The following is an 18623-nucleotide window of genomic DNA, read 5'->3' on the forward strand; positions in this document are numbered from 1 at the left end:
CATTTGCTCACACTTGGGGAAATAGGTTAGTATGTAGCTACCGGTACAAAAGGTTGTTGTAAGTATTTGCTTTGTCCATTGTTACATGTATTCTTCTCAGAGCAGTGACTCATGTTTTCACTTTTTCTGTCAGGTCTTTGTATTTCAAACAAGGCTTATGAGTCACCCTACTCTGCAGAAATGTCCATAATCGTGCAGTATTAATTTATAAATGGGCATGTGTGAGGAGTTAAATTCTGTAAAGGGAGGAAATGAGAGAGAAAAATGTTTTAAAATGGATTTAATCAGAACATCAATGCATTAATATCATTCACGTTTCAGCAGGGGAGTCGAGCTCAGGAGGGTGAGCTCATTATAAAACAGCAGGCACAGACCGAAAAATCCATACTTTCCTAAAATCTCTAACTCTCCCTCTGATATTCAACTCAGTGTCATTATTTACATGTTTTCAGTTCTATTTAACCGAACACAGAGTTCTCCACTCTGCTCCAACTCTGTTCGACAAACTCCTCTTGAGATACTCTGCAGAGGTGTGCAAGCCGAGGGAGGCCAGATGTGAAGGCCAGGATGGTGGGCGATATTTGGAAAGTGTTGGGCACCCGTGGATAGCATCGCCCTGGTTGCCCTTCAGTTCGTCTTTTTCCATGAGAACTCTGTAGTTCTGGCCCTTGTTGTTGTCCCAGTGTAGTGTTGCACCAGGTTCAGGTCTAAAGCACACACAGAACTCTATTCTGTCCCTTGGATCTAAATTCTGTGGCAGACTGAAGTCAAAGGAAAAAATATCCATATTAAAAACTCCACAGCGCTGCTGCTGTAAGAAGGTGCAGGGAATGTCATGATGGTTCCGCCAAGAGTCAAAGGTCATTCTCACATGCACAGATTGTTCATAACTTGCATGGGAGACCCGCACTTTGCCGCTCAGATGGTTCTCCGAAAGGCTGCAGCTTTCCAGTTGAACCCGCATGTCTCGGAGACGTGCGAGGAGGGCGTTAAAGTCAAGTGTTGGCTGCTGGAAGCCCAGTCTTAGCTTATAGTGCTGCAGTTTTTGTGAGGTTAGCTGTTGGCTTTGTAGCTTCACTCCTGAGGGTTTCATCGTCAGCGTGGAAGTCGGGGATGAGGGTTCAGTGGTGAAAAGTCGTACAGCAGTAAGCGGCAGTCCTTGGCATCTGCGAAGACCACACGCTTCTTTGAACCGGCACTGGACTCCCTCTGGATGCAGCTCCGAAGGACAGAGGGTGAAGGAGAGGATGGCAGCAATGAGGAGGAGGAGGAGGATGAAGTGGAGGAATAATATGGAGAATAAACGGCGGTCTTCTGTGGGTAGTCGGTGGACTGGCAAAGAGGCTGAGTGGGTCTCAGAGGAGACATGGAGAGCAGCTGATAAAGAGGCTCTCGCTGGCTCAGACTCAGACACATGGCGAGGTCAACTGGCATCATGGGTGGTTGGGGGTGACCGCCCAACGCAGGGAGCACTCTGGGAAAGAAGACAGGAGTTAATAAATGAGATACACCCAAATTACACTGCATTATTTGAAACAGGGTTATTATAGTTAACAAAACCAATGCTAAAATGAGGGGAAACTACAATAAACAAGGCAGCATGAACTTTCAGACCCAGTGTCATGTACAAGAATAAAACTACTTTTGAAAGTATGGCACAAAGGTTTTTATGATCTTTTTATTTCATGGATATATCTAGACATTTCTCCCCCTGAGACACTAAAATAATAAATGTCATGAAAATAAAACTAAAACTCTTATGTTCCTTCAATTTTAAACTAAAACTTAAGTCAATGATCAAACTGAAATTGAAAATAATGACAAATTCTAAAAACAATAACTGATTTGAAAGAAAATCTATGTCAAAATAAGTACTTATTTGTCTGATCATATTACTACTCAACAATTTTCAGATGCAAATGTTAATATCTGACCAATTAAATTACAGTATAATCATATAAATGCTCTTACCTTGTACAATTCATCAGATTCTCAGATTACACCGTCTGTTGTATTTCACCAGAATACAGCTTTGCAAAACCCAGAATTACCTATAAACAGAAAAAAAGTGATAAATTAATGTGCTCCATGAAGTGCATCTCATTGAAACTCATCGAAACTTCTAAAAACAAGAGCTAAATACCCAGATATCTATCGCTGTTAAAAAGACACATATACTTACAGTTTTTGAAGCTACATGTGGTTTTCCAAAAAAACTGATAAGTAGGGAAAAGGAGAAAGAGCTGACTGTGGTTGTAGTCTGTCTCCGCTGTCACTGGATCTTATGTATGAGGTTTAGAGATGAGGCTGGACCTTTTCCTCTTACATGTGCGTTGTGTTCAGCCAATAGAGTGAAGTTCCTCTGTTTATGTCCAGCCCCTTAAGAAAAAAACTGAGCCTGGGTGCTTTCCTCTTACATGTGATTCTATTATGATTCCTCTTTTAGCGCGCTTTATATGACGTGCATAGATCTATGCCCTATGCAACAGATAACCTCGGAAATTACAGACTTGTCTGGATTTGCAATTAGACTCCAAGTCCATCAATTATATATTTTCCCTCCAAATGAGAGCTCTCTGTCACTGTGCAGTGGCAGCATTGGGATTAAATGGAGAGATGAGTTACTTTAAATTTAACTTTTTAACTCAAATTGCAAATCATTGTAAAAAACAACAGGATTTTTAGTAATGTTAGAACCATGCACCTCAGGAGAATATTGTAAGCACAGGCTTAACATAAATGTCAATAAGATGTGATGAAATGAGATCCGTTTTCCCGTTTATCTGATCTGATCTGATCCCATTTTATGTAACCTAGGTTCATGTTAAGCCTGTGCTTTTACGCAGTACAATATTCTCTTAAGGTGCATGACTCTAATAAAAAAAAAAGTTGAAAAGTTGAATTTAAAGAGTTAATTTAAATTCAACGTTTCAACTTAAATTGTAAATCATTCTCAAAGAAACTTTTTACCAGTTTCAATATTATTGGAGCCATTGGTGCAATAACAATAACAATATTGGGAATATTGTACTGAGCTTAGATAAAATAAGATGAGATGAGATAAATGGGAAAATTTGCAGTCTTACGGCAGCATAGGGAAATTAATATTAAAATGAAGGATTAAAGTAAGAAATCTAAAAAGCATAAAAAATACATATAAAGTAGCACTAAGTACAAACAACAGTAGTACATAAGAACAGAAAACATATGTAATAGTACACAGTCTGGAGTAATGCAAGTCTTGCATCTTGCTGGGGGTTATATGCTGTATAATATACTGTATAATACAACATATACTCTTACATATCTTATATCTAACTTAATGTCAACAAAGGATGAAGACACTAAATAAACACATTAAATAGCACAAATCCATTATGCATTGTTTTCAATCTCCATCTTCCTATGAAGATGTGAAGAGTTAAAGTTTTTGCGAGCCTCCCTATGACTCCCAAGAGTGTTTACTTTTTTTTTTCTTACTTGCTCATATTGAGAAATTCATCCAAAGGATGACTGCAGGCTCAGACAAATTGAATTACATAAAGAAGTTATATAAAGGGAGTTATTGTTGAACCAAACACAGGCTCCAGCAGTAACTGATCCCTGTTAAACGAGTCTTTTCATCCGGTTTGGTTATTGTTTTGTACCGCAAAAAATGACCTCATAAAGTTTAGTTTTTGTGTCGTTCCAGTAATGTGTTCATCCTGCATCACACAGTTTTAATTAAAGGTGGGGCAAGAGATGTTTTCCCGGAGCATTTTTTATTATATGCGTAAAATTCCCTTCACACCCTGATTACAACCAATTAATTAAATGCTCTAACACAAAAATGAAAAAATGTAGTCACCTGTGGAATGGACAGGATTGAAAAAACACCATCCAATCATTTTATGCGGCCCATCGAAATGATTGAACAGTGATATGTCTATCAAACTCATCTGTCGTTTGTCCCTACCCCCTCCTCCCTCCACATGTAACCCTCTTCGTGCATGAATTGTGCGTTCTCAGAGGTTTGGAGCACTTGTACAGGAAATGAAGCCAGAACCAGAGCTTGGCTATATTAGTTATATTAGGATGGAAAGTTCACCAGCAAACTGTTTTATCACTAACATAAATCAGTAGGAAATGCAACGTTAGTCAGATAGGTATGAACTGGGGCTGTTCTGTAAGAGCGGGGGTGTTGGGTGAGACTGAATGAGGTATGCATGGATCGGGTCAGAGCCGGAGCCGGAGCCGGAGCCGGAGCCGGAGCCGGAGCCGGAGCCGGAGCCGGAGCCGGAGCCAGGGCTGCCGGAGCCGGGCGAATTGTTGCTGTACAGCACTCGTGAACCCTCGACAACAAGCATTGCGCGTGCCAGTACTCTGGAGGCATGGCTTCGGGGGGGATGTCTGAAGAAAGGGGATTGTACTTTTGATTTGAGTATTTCCAAAATGTAGCTTGCTCAAACTCATTTTTCTAAGATCTCATACCCCACCTTTAACTCATGACCTCTGAAGTGAGTCGTGTGTCATGTTATTGATTTGTGCAGATCATCAGTGCATTTTGAAGAGACCAGTCCAGATTTTCAGACCTGAACCCAAATGAGCAAGATAGATTTTCACAAGATGTCGAACAAAGTGGAGCTGCTTGTGTTTTATTTATTTATTTTTTGATCTAGGAAAGGTTTAAAGCAGCCAACATGTCGAGATGAGTGGAAACCAGGGTTATTCCAGCTGAAACACTTCCTATGTTATTACATTAATATTGCATGGTTAAGAAAGAATGTGAATTGTTTTCAAGCCTTGAATAACACAAAAGAAATGAATTCTCCCACTAACCTGTAATCCTTCCTGTCTGTCTGTCTGTCTGTCTGTTTGTCTGTTTGTCTTTCTGCAGGATTACTATAAATCATTTGCCCTAATTTTTTCAAGAGAGTTGGTGGAGACGAAGAGTTGAGGCCAAGAAAAAATTAGAACAAAGCCCTAAAAGGAGGCAGAGACTGGAGTATTATTTAATGTACTCACGCCCTGACAAAGACTGAGCAGCTGAAACAAGTTGGAGATGACATCCACGTAGGAAATGAAAAAAACTGTATTCCTTTCATCAGACTTGTTTTGGTCTGTTCTGTTTTGGCACTACTTAACTTTTGAACCTTCCTTGTCTTTCAGTGTTTTTTTCCATCTCTGTTTAGCCCCTACTTCCTTTCTACACCTCTACACTTTCGACTTGAGGTTTTGACTCAGTGAAGCACCTTCTTCTAATGTATTTCTTTGTTTGTTGCTTTCTGTAACATCCAGAACAGTCAAGTCAAATGAAAATACATGTATTAAATAAACAGTGGTAACAACTGGCAAAAAGGAGGAAAACACAGGGCGTCATTTGTAGGTTGTGGTTTAGCCTCACCATAAGTCTGCGGTGTCACATTTTGCAAAGACAGACAGATAGTGGTAGATAAACATAGATCACTGTCAAATTTTATGACCTCATTATAATGTTTTGATGTCTGTGCTTGTGCATAACTTGATTTTATCATGCCTTATTTGTTCCCATCTGGAACAATTTGCATCCTTTAAAACACTTTCATGAGAAAAGTGAATGCTTTTGATAGGAAATAGTTTATCATTTTTTAGCGCATATGTTCATAGATTCTGTCAACTTGAAAAAAAAAAAAGAAAAAAAGAAAGTAAATACTGGCATTGAACATTTTCTAAAGTGGTATATGAAGGTATTTAATTATTCACACCAAAGTGTTTATTTAATCAGTTAGTAGTAATAAGGGAGTATTATGTTGAGGTAGTATGATAATATATGTATATATAAAAAAAGGTCATGCATTTCAAAAAGTTCTAAATTTCATTGGTATCAGGTGTTTTTATTGTCATGTATGAGAGGAAAATCTAAAAGCATTAAAAAGATGCACAAAAATAAAGCTGTTAATCAATGACTTTCCATATAAGGTAAATGTACAAATAATCCCATCGAGTTAGACCCTGCAGAGCTACGCCGTGGATCGGATCGTTTCGTAAGGAGAAACTTTTGCCAACAAGGTCACATTGTGAACAAATGAACGAGTGTGGTCCAGGTGAGCCGCCGGTCGATTCTCTCTTTTTATTGGTGCTTTCATCTGTCTGGAGGCGGGGCCTGGCAGCTTCGGTCATGGGCTTCAACCTAGATTTGCTGATGTCAAGATGTGTTGTGTAACATAATGAATGAAGAATGATCACTATGTTTATTTGGTTTTCAAAAGTAGACAGAGACAAAGCCGAGTTGTGATTGTTATCCAGTTTGAGGTGGAATTAATCTTCCAAACTGACAGCACCAATTACATTTTATTTTTCTTTTTTCAGGTCATGCCAGCCTTCTTTTGCCCTTTCCCAACACCATGTAACTGGCTCATGAACCCAGCGTGGCATCGTTTGGAGCGTTTTTACAGGAAATAAATGAGTTCCAAATTTGGAACTCTGACTCCGAGCTGGAACCCATAATATTGTTTTTCTTTTGACCTGAGGTGTGAACGGTTATGGGTGTGTCATATATTACAGGTTGGTAGAAGTCTGAGGATTTCGCAGAAAGATAAATGTGCAATAATTTCAATGTAAACAATGTGCTTTCTAGTGATTTAGCCACTACTAGGTTTAGAGAAAAGTTCAACTACCACAAGAAAGACTAAATTGGCTGGTCTCAAAAAAAGCAGGGCTGTAGAAGCCAATAACGTAATAACGACCGATAATGTAACTACGGCCGACAATGTAATAACGACCGATAACGCAATGACGGCCGATAATGTAATAACGACCGATAACGTAATAACGACTGGTAACGTAATGACGGCCGATAATGTAATAATGACCAATAATGGAATAACGACTGATAACATAATAACAGCCGATAACGTAATGACAGCCAATAACGTAATAACGGCCGACAACGTAATGATGGCCGATAACGTAATGATGGCCGATAACGAAATGATGGCCAATAATGTAATAACAGCCGATAACGTAATGACGGCCAATAACGTAATAACAGCTGATAACATAATAATGACCAATAATGTAATAACGGCTGATAATGTAATGACGGCCGATAATGTAATAACGACCGATAATGTAATGATGGCCAATAACGTAATAATGACCGATAACGTAATAATGACCGATAGCGTAATGACGGCCGATAATGTAATAATGACCAATAACATAATAACAGCCGATAATGTAATGGCGGCTGATAATGTAATAACGACTGATAACATAATAACAGCCAATAACATAATAACAGCCAATAACGTAATAACAGCCAATAATGTAAAAACGACCGATAACATAATAACGGCCAATAACGTAATAAATTTGTCATTTTTAAAATGTAATAGGCCAATAATGTAATAAAAGTCCTGAACCGATGACATAATAACTTTGGGCTGATTATTATATTTTTAAAGAAAAGTGTGTATGTATGTGTGTGTATGCGTGTGTGTGTGTGTGTGTGTGTGTGCACATCTGTATCTGTGTGTTTTAGCTGATGACTTGTGGTAAATTTTGTGGAACGGAATGGATAAATTGAATAGATCAAATATGGGACAAAGTCTTAAAAATGTTTAGACCCCCTGATATGATCAAACTGTAACAGTTAATAATGCTAATAACTAGCCAACAGTTAGCTAGGTATAGTGAGTTAACGTTGAATACACCCTAATGATGTTATATCCTCTTGCACTAAATGTATAAGATTGTATGTGGTATATGCAAGAATTTCAACAAAATAAACTGTTCACCAGAGAAAACTGTTCACTGATTGCCTTTCAACATGTGTCCTAGGAAGGAAGCAAGGAAGTTTGGACAACTGAAGAAAGTCAATGTCACACCATTGCCCTCTAGTGGTCAGTTATGGGAAATCAAAAGATCCTTAAGAGTGAATTTTTTTTTACTATCTTCACGAGTGAATTGCATGTCATACAGGTCATACATATTTCATATCATACCATTGTCTATGTTTGTAAACAGGTGTGATTCCACTTCAATCAGAGATAGCTTGAAAGGCTAAGGAGCAGCAGACAGGACTAGAGTTCATTTTAACCATCAAGTTAGAGAGAGAGAGAGAGGGCGATTTTATTACAATTATATTTAATAAATGAAACTTAAATACAGTGATATTAATATAACGTAATGAGTTATCACTTTATAGGCCAGAAGTTATTATTATTATTGGTTCAGGACTTTTATTGCGTTATTGGCCAGTTATTACGTTATTGACCTATTACATTTTAAAAATGGCAATTCGGGTAATAAGTTGTCATAGTATGGTCTGTTGTGCACATCCCTCTGATAATCATACATCCTTGATTAGAAAGACTCCGTTCAAAGTTCAAGAACAAGATTTAATTTAGAAAATGCCTCCTTAACTCTGTAACATGGGGGTAAATTAAACCGTCGACCCTCCTAATAGTCTCTGTTTCTTGCTTGAAGCCCACTGTTCCTTTGTAAATGTTCATATCATATCAAACCAAATCTATCTGTATGAATCTTTCATCATCTTGCACACCAAAGACAGACAGGATATGTGCATATTAACTGTGCCAACATGATGTTGTGAAAGTCACTTCTGAATCTGAACAGGCAACAACTATAGAGCCTGTAAACAAGCTTATCTTTTCAGTAAGCCAACAGTTAGAATTCAATACTGTTATATCATCGATTTAACTCAAATACAGTAATTAGTGTCATTTTCCATAATGTTTTACCTGCAACAGACTGCAATTAGCACTGTATGAAGCCATGAAAATATTCTGAATAAAGCATATGATTAAACTGATATTGATATGAATTACTTGACCTTTTATTTATCATCCCCTGATGTTGAGAGCTCAGATAAAGTATACATTTTACTTAACTGCACTTATTACTGAATTTCAATGAAATGAGTGCTTTAGCAGCATGGTGGTGCAATGTTTGGCACTATTGACTCACAGCAAGACGGTCCTATATTTGATTCCAGCACCAATGAATTAGCGTGGGCCTTTCAGTGTGGAGACAGGCGGACACCTTAGTAAATGAAGTGGTCAGTGTAAATCACCCATAGGCACAAATGGTTGTTTTATCTGTACATGTCAGCCCTGGGGTGAACTGGTGGCACATCCAGGGTGAACCCCATCTAATGGTGGCAGAGGTGCCCTCGCAATGCTCACTAGGAGAAAACGGTTCAGAAAACCAGATAAGAGGCTTTATTCACTGTGTTCCCATACAATGAAAGTTGGGACTAGATCCAAAATGATACTTTAAGTACAATAAGTACACAACAGTCCACATATGATAGACGCAAGACACAATAGTTCAGTTTTTTTTTGTTGTTTTGAAGAATCAGAGTTGGCTAAAATAAAGTTAAACTAAATTAAATTAAATTGATGAATACTTTACTAGCTCTCTGTCTAATTATGCACATACAGTGTTTAACAGAGGTTATGACTACACTGGGTTTTTGGCATATATAGTTGTATTTAACAGACTGATCTCATGAAATCATGTTGTATGTCACGTTAGTTCTTGTGGCATTTGGCGTGCTATACATACGCATTTTCATCCTTTCACGTGTTATTCAATGCCACTTGATCATGCGTCAGATCTCCTGTTTACATATCCGTAACTGCTAACCCTAACCCTATGCCTAACCGCTAATTGCTACTTATCCTTTTGTGTGATATTCAACGCCATTTGATTGCGTGTCAGTGTAGGCCAATATCTCTGGTTTACATATCCGTAACTGCTAACCCTAACCCAAACCGCTAATCATGTGGTATAATCTTGGTGGAAACCTTATAATGCATACAGATAACAATTAAATACCAAGTAAAAGTGGCGTGTTATCTGTATGCAATTCATGATATCTCATTGTATTTAAGGTCCTTTTATCACAAATCTGCCTCATATGTTCACATCTGGAACCTGTGTTCACATTGTGAAACCTCTCAAATACTTCACTGAACATATGTGTGCTTTTGGTAGTAACAAACAAATGTGATTTTATGTTTGTTTTCTTTTACTTTTTGTGATTTTAGGGTCCAATATGCATAGTCAAATATAAAAAAAAAGCACTGCACATTAGCATTAAATTGCTATTTCTTTAGTTTTACACTAATAAAAAGCTGCTTTTTGTGTGTGTCAAGTGCGAGTTTCCATATAAGGTAAACGTACAGATATTTTTCCATCGAGTCAGAGACAGTGGAGCAATGCTGTGGACTGTATCATCACTTGTGGGAAGACTTTTGCCACTGAGGTCACACAGTGAATGAGTAAAGCTCATCACACATTCCAGAAGGGCTGAGATGGTTGTCTACAGTCTGTGTTTACTGGTGTTTCCGTCTTCCTCATAGGACAGCCTGTCAAATATGTCATGGGCTTCAACCAAGACCTGCTGATGTCGGCATGTGTTGTGTAACACAGAATGAATGAACAATAAACTTTATGCGTTTGGTTTCAACAAGTAGAACAAACCCAGCCAAGTTAGGATCAACCCACTTTAGGCAGTATTTTTCCTTTTATTTTCCAAGCCTTTTTTTTTTTTTTTTTTTGCCATTTTCTATCAACATGGAGCTGGTTAATGAACCTAATCTGGCATCATTTGGAACATTTTTATTAAAAACAAATTAGTTTCTAACTAAAATGTTGGTGTCCAGGTGGAATCAAATATATTAGCTTTTGCTTTAACCTGAAGTGTGAACAGTTGTGTAAAATAAAACTGACAATGTAGACGTCTGAGAAACTGATGGAAGGATAATTAAAGCTGATTAAATGCAAGTTAATATTTATTGAATTCAGAGAGTAGCATAAGAAAGAGCATGCAGGCTGGTGTCACTTGAATGCAAAAGTGAATGAAAGTAAAAAAAAAAAAAAAAAAAAAAACTGTTGAAAAATGGACCTGTGTGGGGTGATAAATTGTCATATTATGGTCTGTTGTGCACTATTCTCTGTTAATGATCCGTGATCAGACTGGGTCCACCCAAAACATGTTGAGATACAGAGTGGTTCAATAGAAATGCCAGCGTTCATAGAGTCCTGCTCAAGAACCAGAAAAATTCAGTCAAAAAGACCTAAATTTTCAACAATGTTTTCCCTGTAGTGGATCGCAGCTTGTTGAAACACAAGAAGTAGACATGCACTGATGAATTAGTGCTAAATAAAGCCATGAAAGCATTCTGATTATAGCTTAAAATATTCTGACATTGATGATTTTTACCTGATCCGTAATTTATCTTTATTACTGATGTTTCTCTGAGCAGGGCAGCACAGACAAAGGCAGTGTTTTAACTGCATCAGTAAAAGAGTTTCAATATCTGGACTGTATCTGAAAATGAGATGAAGAAAAAATCTGGTTTTTGCTCACTCCTTTGTTTTCTTCTCTGTCTTTGTTTAGAGAGTGAATGAAAATCAGGTGACATATTCAATTCTTTACTTTTTTTTCTCTAGCCATATCAATTTAAATTAATTAATACAAACTCAAACGAATAGTAATTGATACAAATACATTATTACAAATATTAAATTATTTAACTCACTGTTGTACTGTGGCTGCCTCCGCCGCTACCACTGCCACAATAATACTAGCAAATTAGACTGCTATTATTATTATTATTATTATTATATATTTTTGTATTATTACAACAATTGTTATTATCACTCCCCCCTCTCTCCTTCTCACTTTCATTCACACCCCCCTCTTCCCCTTTTCCCTATCACCCCTAACCAGGCTATATTGTTTAGTTGCTCTTTACATTTATGTTATTTTTCATTGTAATATGATGTTGTCATTGTTGTTGGTTGGCATTACTCTGTCGTTGTTGTTTTTGGTTTGTTTATTTGTTTAATTTTCTTTTTGTTTATGTGTTGTTGTAGTTGTTTTTCTGTTCAAAGGTCTTGTTAACTATCACTAATAACAATATTAAATTCTTTACTTTTAATCATTTATTTTTAAACCTGCTTCACTATGTAATTAGCTTATAATGAAGGCCAGTATCAAGTGTATAAAGTATGGACACATACAGGGTGGGGAAGCAAAATGTACAATGAACATTTAGTTGTTTTTTCTCAGCAGGCACTTCGTCAATAGTTTTGAAACCAAACATATATTGATGTCATAATCATACCTAACACTATTATCCATACCTTTTCAGAAACTTCTGCCCATATGAGTAATCAGGAAAGCAAACGTCAAAGAGTGTGTGATTTGCTGAATGCACTCGTCACACCAAAGGAGATTTCAAAAATAGTTGGAGTGTCCATAAAGACTGTTTATAATGGAAAGAAGAGAATGACCATGAGCAAAACTATTACGAGAAAGTCTGGAAGATACTATTAAAGAAGAATGGGAGAAGTTGTCACCCAAATATCTGAGGAACACTTGCGCAAGTTTCAGGAAGCGTGTGAAGGCAGTTGTTGAGAAAGAAGGAGGACATATAGAATAAAGACATTTTCTATTATGTAAATTTTCTTGTGGCAAATAAATTCTCATGACTTTCAATAAACTAATTGGTCATACACTGTCTTTCAATCCCTGCCTCAAAATATTGTAAATTTTGCTTCCCCACCCTGTATACAACAAGACAGCCATCGTGGTAGGCATATAGATGAGCTTGTTTTTAATTTATTTATTCATCCTTTATTTATCCAGGTTAACACTGATATACAAAATTTCTTCTCACTGTTTCACATAGAAAAGTATTTCAGACATAAAACACACTATGAACATGAAATCAACATAAAAAAGACAGTGAAAGAAGAATAAAAACAGACAAGAAAGATGCAAATAAACCATACCATGATATCAATAATGTTTACATCTGGAATCTGATGTGTCAACATTTTTCAAACTTCATTGAACTTACTTAACTTACATTATTTTCATTCTAAAAGTAAAATTAAGCTGTTCCATTTGTGGTTCAGTTTAATTCAATTCAGTTTTATTTGTAGAGCCCTATATCCCAACAAGGTTGCCTCACAGGGCTTTACAGAATTAGTTGGATATGAAAACAAACAACAGTCAAATAAACAGTTGAGGGAAACGGATTAATGTCCCGGGCATTCCCCATCCTTAGACCCTCCTTCTCGGCAGGGAAAAACTCCAAAAACCCAGTGGGAAAAGAAAAACCTCAAGGAGAACCACAGTGAAGGACAGATCCACTCCCATGGACGGACAGGCTGTATGTGGTGAAACAAGGAATATGTTTACATGCACCCTGATACTCTATTATTATTCTGAATTCAACACGTGTCATGCAAACAGTATATTCCACTTCTGAACTAGCTTTAGTTTGAATGGAACATTCACCGAGTCAGACATGTAGTGTTTATTGATATTATTCGACTTTTATGAGGATTTTTACATCTGCCAAGGAATGGCGGAGGTTATGTTTTCATCGGGGTTTGTCTGTTTGTCTGTTAGCAAGTTATGGACAGATTTTGATGAAATTTTCAGGAAATTTTGATACTGGCACAAGGAACAAATGATTCAATTTTGTGGTGATGGGGGGAGGGGGATGATCTGCCTTGGTGGTGGTCTGCGCTCTCTGAGTGCTTTTCTAGTTGTGACACACAGCCCTGTTTACAGTCAGCAGGAGTAAAGACAAAGATCCTCTCTGGTATAGATGGGTGAATCCAAAGAAAAATCCACATCTAGTTGGAGTGAGAAACACACCTATTGATATCAAGAAGTGAATAATAATAATAATAATAATAATAATAATAATAATAATAATAATAATAATAATAATAATAATGATAATGATAATGGCTTTATTTGTATAGCACCTTTAAAAACAAAGTTTACAAAGTGCTTTGACAGAGGGCGCAACAGCAGGATACAAGAAGCAAGTAAAAACACTAAAACAGAAGCAACACAATAAGAGAGATGTGTACAAAAAAATGCAAAAAATATGGCACTTTGAATAAATTAAGTGAATCAGAGTAAAGAGGGCAGGGATAACACAAAATGATGCTGTCAAATCAATGCAAAAAATGAAGAAATGAGATAAAACAACATCATGCATGAAAATATAAGTTAATAATCAAACAGGATAAAAATCAAATTTAAAAAAAAAATTAAATGAAAAATTAAAAAGGGACAGACATCACATAAAAGCAAGTCTATAAAAATGTGTTTTAAGAAGCGATTTAAAAGATGTCACTGATTCCACAAGCCTTATCTCCTCAGGCAGGCCATTCCAAAGTCGAGGGGCCCTGATGGAAAAGGCCTGGTCACCTTTCGATTTAAGCCTCAACTTTGGAACAGCCAGATATGAGCAGAGAGTGTGTGAAGGAACAAAAAGAACATCTGCCACCAGTAGAAAGTATTGAAAAAGTGTTATTTCTCGTTGGGAGTGCTTGGCTGCATGTGAACAAGAATATTAGAGGAATATTCTTTTTCATCAATCATGTAAACATCTTATTCACAATCCTGTCTTTTTCAGAATTAGGGAAGTACCAGAGTATGGATGTAAACATAGTCAGGGCCTTATGTGCTTCCATATAAGGTAAATGTACAGATGTTTCCCCTTCGAGTTAGAGCCAGAGGAGCTCCGCCGTAGACTGTATCATCACTTCAGGACAGACTTTCCCTGCTGAGGTCACACAGTGAATGAGTAAAGCTTGACACACATTGCAATCCAGGTGAGATGTCTGTTGACACTCTCTTTTTATTGGTGTTTCCATCTTTCTGGAGGCAGGGCCTGGGATGAACTTCAACAAATATCTGCTGATGTAAAGATGTGTTGTGTAACTAAAGAATCAATGATTGCTATTATGTTGTGTGTTTAGTTTCAACAAGAAAAGAAGGACATGGCCAAGTTTTCGGATTATTATCCAGTTTAACCAGTATTCATTTTCCACGCACTGAAAGCAGCTCATCCCACTTTTGGAAGTTTCCTTGTAATATGTTCCACATTATACCTATTTAATAATGCAGACTATTATTATTATTATTATTATTATTATTATTATTATTATTATTATTTATCTGTCACCCATAGATAAAGGGGGGGAGTAAAACCCCATTACTGCACAAACTTTTATTACTGGCTTTTTAACACAAATTTCTGCACTTCCTACTCCTTACATTTTAAAAACAAGCTGTAGTTTTAATGCCTTTGATGATTGTTTTGGGCTATTTTTATCTTCCACCATTATACATTGTCAATAGTAAAATCATTACCAATTTGATGAGATAAATAACAATGGTAATAAACAAATGGAATAGTAATAATAGAAAAAAAACAATTCTACTGTATCCTTCTGCGTGTTTCAGGACATAAAAAAAAAAAAAAACAGACAAGGTGTGTTATGTTTTGAGATTAAATGCTAAAAAACAAGCCATTTTTCATTAACATTTAAATTATGCATCATTTATACATAGGATGTTTTTCACTTAAAGCATAATCTTACATATACTAAAAGTCACACTTTGTTGTTAAATGCTGATGCAAATACAGAGCTGTCTTACATAATGATCTGCTTAGAGCCCTCGAAGAAGTCTCTGCAGCTTCAACATGACCAAACTTGAACTAATTTTCACCTCTTTTGATCCTTGTTCACCTCCCTTTCCAAGAATGAAGTGAAATATGCCATGTGAATGGTTGTTTTGGTGTCAGTGATGATGAGCCAGTGAGCCTTTTCACGCAGAAGTCGATGTTTCTTTACCATCTTTACCACAATCTTTGATTTTCTTGTCCCAATATTTGTTTCTCACCATTGACAAACATTCATCATTTTTCCAAAGGGAGCAGGACTTCTGTTCTTTATTTCCATTAATTAAATGTAAGGTTTCAGTTAGCTTTGTTATTATTATTATTATTATTATTATTATTATTATTATTATTATAGACCTTTATTTAACTAGGAAAAAAATCCCATTTAGATTAAGAACTTCTTTTGCATGGCCAAGATAGACAGCAGCAAATACAACACACAGTTACAAGATAACACAGTTAAAACACAAATAACAGACACATTTAACAATAAATAGTTGGTAAACGTAACATTTATGAGCATTTGAACAAGTACAATTTGATAACAGGCACATTTCCTGCTAATAAAACGTATCCAAACCAAGGTTATTATTGTTAGCGAAAACTAACGAAATGACGAAAACTAGAATTGGAAAAACATTTTCGTTAACTGAAATAAATAAAAACTATAATCAAAAGAAAAAACGATAACTAACTGAAACTGTATAGTGTGCTCATAAAACTAACTAAAACGTATAAAAATTATAGATAAAATTCCTTTCGTTTTCGTCTTTGTCAACGTCGGATTGATACAAAAGCGATTTATTTCGCCCTAGCGATTTTAGCTAGCGGCACCGTATGACACTGACGGTCTGTCACTTGTGGTCACTTCTGGTCCCCACTCTACCTGGAAACATGGAGACTAAAGTTGGGAGAAAGCAGCAGAGTCCTGTCTGGGATTTATTTGAATACGACGGAGAAGAAGAGAAAATATACGACAAAACTAAAACTAAACTAAAACTAAGTATTTAGAAAATAACGAAAATGAATAAAAACTAACAAACCTGTTGTAAAAATTAATTAAAACTAACTGAATTAGAGAAAAAAAAGTCAAAACTAAATAAAACTAAACTATAATGAAAAATCCAAAACTATTCTAACCTTGATCCAAACTCAACAACTCGATTGGATATGCGGCTTTAAACACTTTTCAAGTTGTAATTTTAATACAAGTATAATTAAGTACCCGAAATTTTTTATTGTACTTGAGTGAATTATCTCAATGAGTGCTTTTACTTTCTAAACACTACCACTTGAGTATTAGTTTGACCAGTACAAATGATCTTGTGCCATCTTTTTTCTTATGGACACTTTTTCTTTACATACTTCAGCTCATGAGAATCAAACCTTTGTCTAAAAATTAAAGGAAGTTTTGCCACTATATTGTTTGGATGTTAAGAAACTAAGTGCAGGTTTTTATTCCGTTATGAAGTAAATTGAAATACATTTCCTTCTTTCCTCAACTAGTTTTTCCACACATGGTTTACCCCTTTAGTGATGTGTCTGTGCTATGCAGCTGCTCAGTGAGCTCACATAGAGTCATACAGTGTGCATCATTAATCTCTGTTTTTTCAGCGTCTATCTTTGCATTACTGGTCTGTCTGTCTGTCAGTCTGTCTGTCTGTCTGTCTGGGAGAACCTCATGACTCGAACAAAACATCAGTGCAGTTCAACTGAAATGGCATATTTGGACTGTGACTGTCTTTTTTTTTTTAAGATTAGCATAATTAATATAATGTTTGCAATTTCACATCAACTCCCCCTTTTGTCACTAATTGCCACTAATGTCGGAATAGTGTATTATTAGCAGGCACATGTTATCTAAGCTGAGCTGTTTGTTCTGGCAGAACATAGAGTTGCTGAGCTTGGCTGTTAACTGTGACAAGACAAACAAGTTAAAGTAGGCAACCTCATTTACAGGTTTCGAACAGGCTGACAAATATGTGCTGGTGAAGACAAAACTGATGATTAGCATAAAAATTTAGGATTGACATTATTTTAAAGGCCACAAAAGGATAATAAAATCTCAAATGTTATTTTTTAGTATTAATTACTTTGGTACACAGTCGCAGTAGAAAAGTTAAAGTTTGACAAAAAATAGTAAATTAAATAATTTGTGTTCTTAGTTTGTTATTACTTTTGTGCAGTTGGAGGACAGATTTTTTTTTTTTAAATTTCAGTTCTCTTTCCTCAAAACATTTGGTAAAAAAAAGAAGTTATGGGAGAAGTTATAGGACAACAATTTTTAGGATAAACTCTTATAAACTTTTTTTTTTTTTTTACCAATGACCCCTGTTTGGAGCAAAAAGGTCAAAGCATTACAATGGTTTTGAGTCATTTGATTTTAACAGTGGTTCCCAACATTTTTTGGCTCGTGACCCCATTTTAACATCACAAATTTCTGGCGACCCCACACATTGAAAACGGAAACATTTTTTTGCTAAAATTAATTTGGTTTTGATCATGTAGTTTGCTATACTATGTTGCAAATAAACGTTAATTTTAGATGACATTTAGTCTATATAATGTATATTATTATGGACGGAGGCAGAAAAGCCAGGTGTAGATTACTGCACAAAGGGAGACTTTTATTTTCCTTGGTCAGGATATGTACAGTCAGTCCAGCTTGGATTTACAAGGCTGACAATTAATACTGAACATACAAACTATGAATTATGAAAGAGCTGCAGCATCTGAAACCGACCACAATGAACATTTGAAAGATAAACAGTACCACAGTGCTTCAGTTTCAGCTTCAGTTTGTCATGTCTTTTATGGATTGGGATTGTCTCTCTCAACTCATCATATATTTTTTACTAGAAATTTCAGGCGACCCCATTTGATTTCCAGGCGACCCCACGTGGGGTCCCGACCCCAAGGTTGAAAAACACTGTTTTAACACCTACGTCCGATCCAGACAGGCCCATCAACAGACTGATCAAATATGCATCTTCATCAAATCTTTTGTGTAGCAAAAAGTCAGCTTTTACATTTTTTCTGTTGCCCATCAAAATTCATATAATGTCGGGTCCAACTTTCACTGAGATCACAGGAAACCGCTTCAGTGTAATTACCCACCACTTCATATATGGC

At 36.3% G+C, this 18623-nt stretch overlaps 1 protein-coding gene across 1 annotated transcript; it reads right to left on the reverse strand.

The window, feature by feature from the left end:
- Positions 1-265: 265 nt before the first annotated feature.
- On the reverse strand, positions 266-2305 carry ppp1r3c2a (protein phosphatase 1 regulatory subunit 3C2, duplicate a). The gene is given in 4 exon segments (XM_030151050.1): positions 266-1095; positions 1098-1474; positions 1972-2051; positions 2183-2305. Coding segments are annotated over 3 exon segments (1032 nt in total). The 5' UTR covers positions 1986-2051; positions 2183-2305; the 3' UTR covers positions 266-454.
- Between the last annotated feature and the right edge of the window lie 16318 nt (positions 2306-18623).

The sequence above is a fragment of the Sphaeramia orbicularis genome, chromosome 12 (genome assembly GCF_902148855.1).
Source record: "Sphaeramia orbicularis chromosome 12, fSphaOr1.1, whole genome shotgun sequence".
Lineage (NCBI taxonomy): Eukaryota > Metazoa > Chordata > Actinopteri > Kurtiformes > Apogonidae > Sphaeramia > Sphaeramia orbicularis.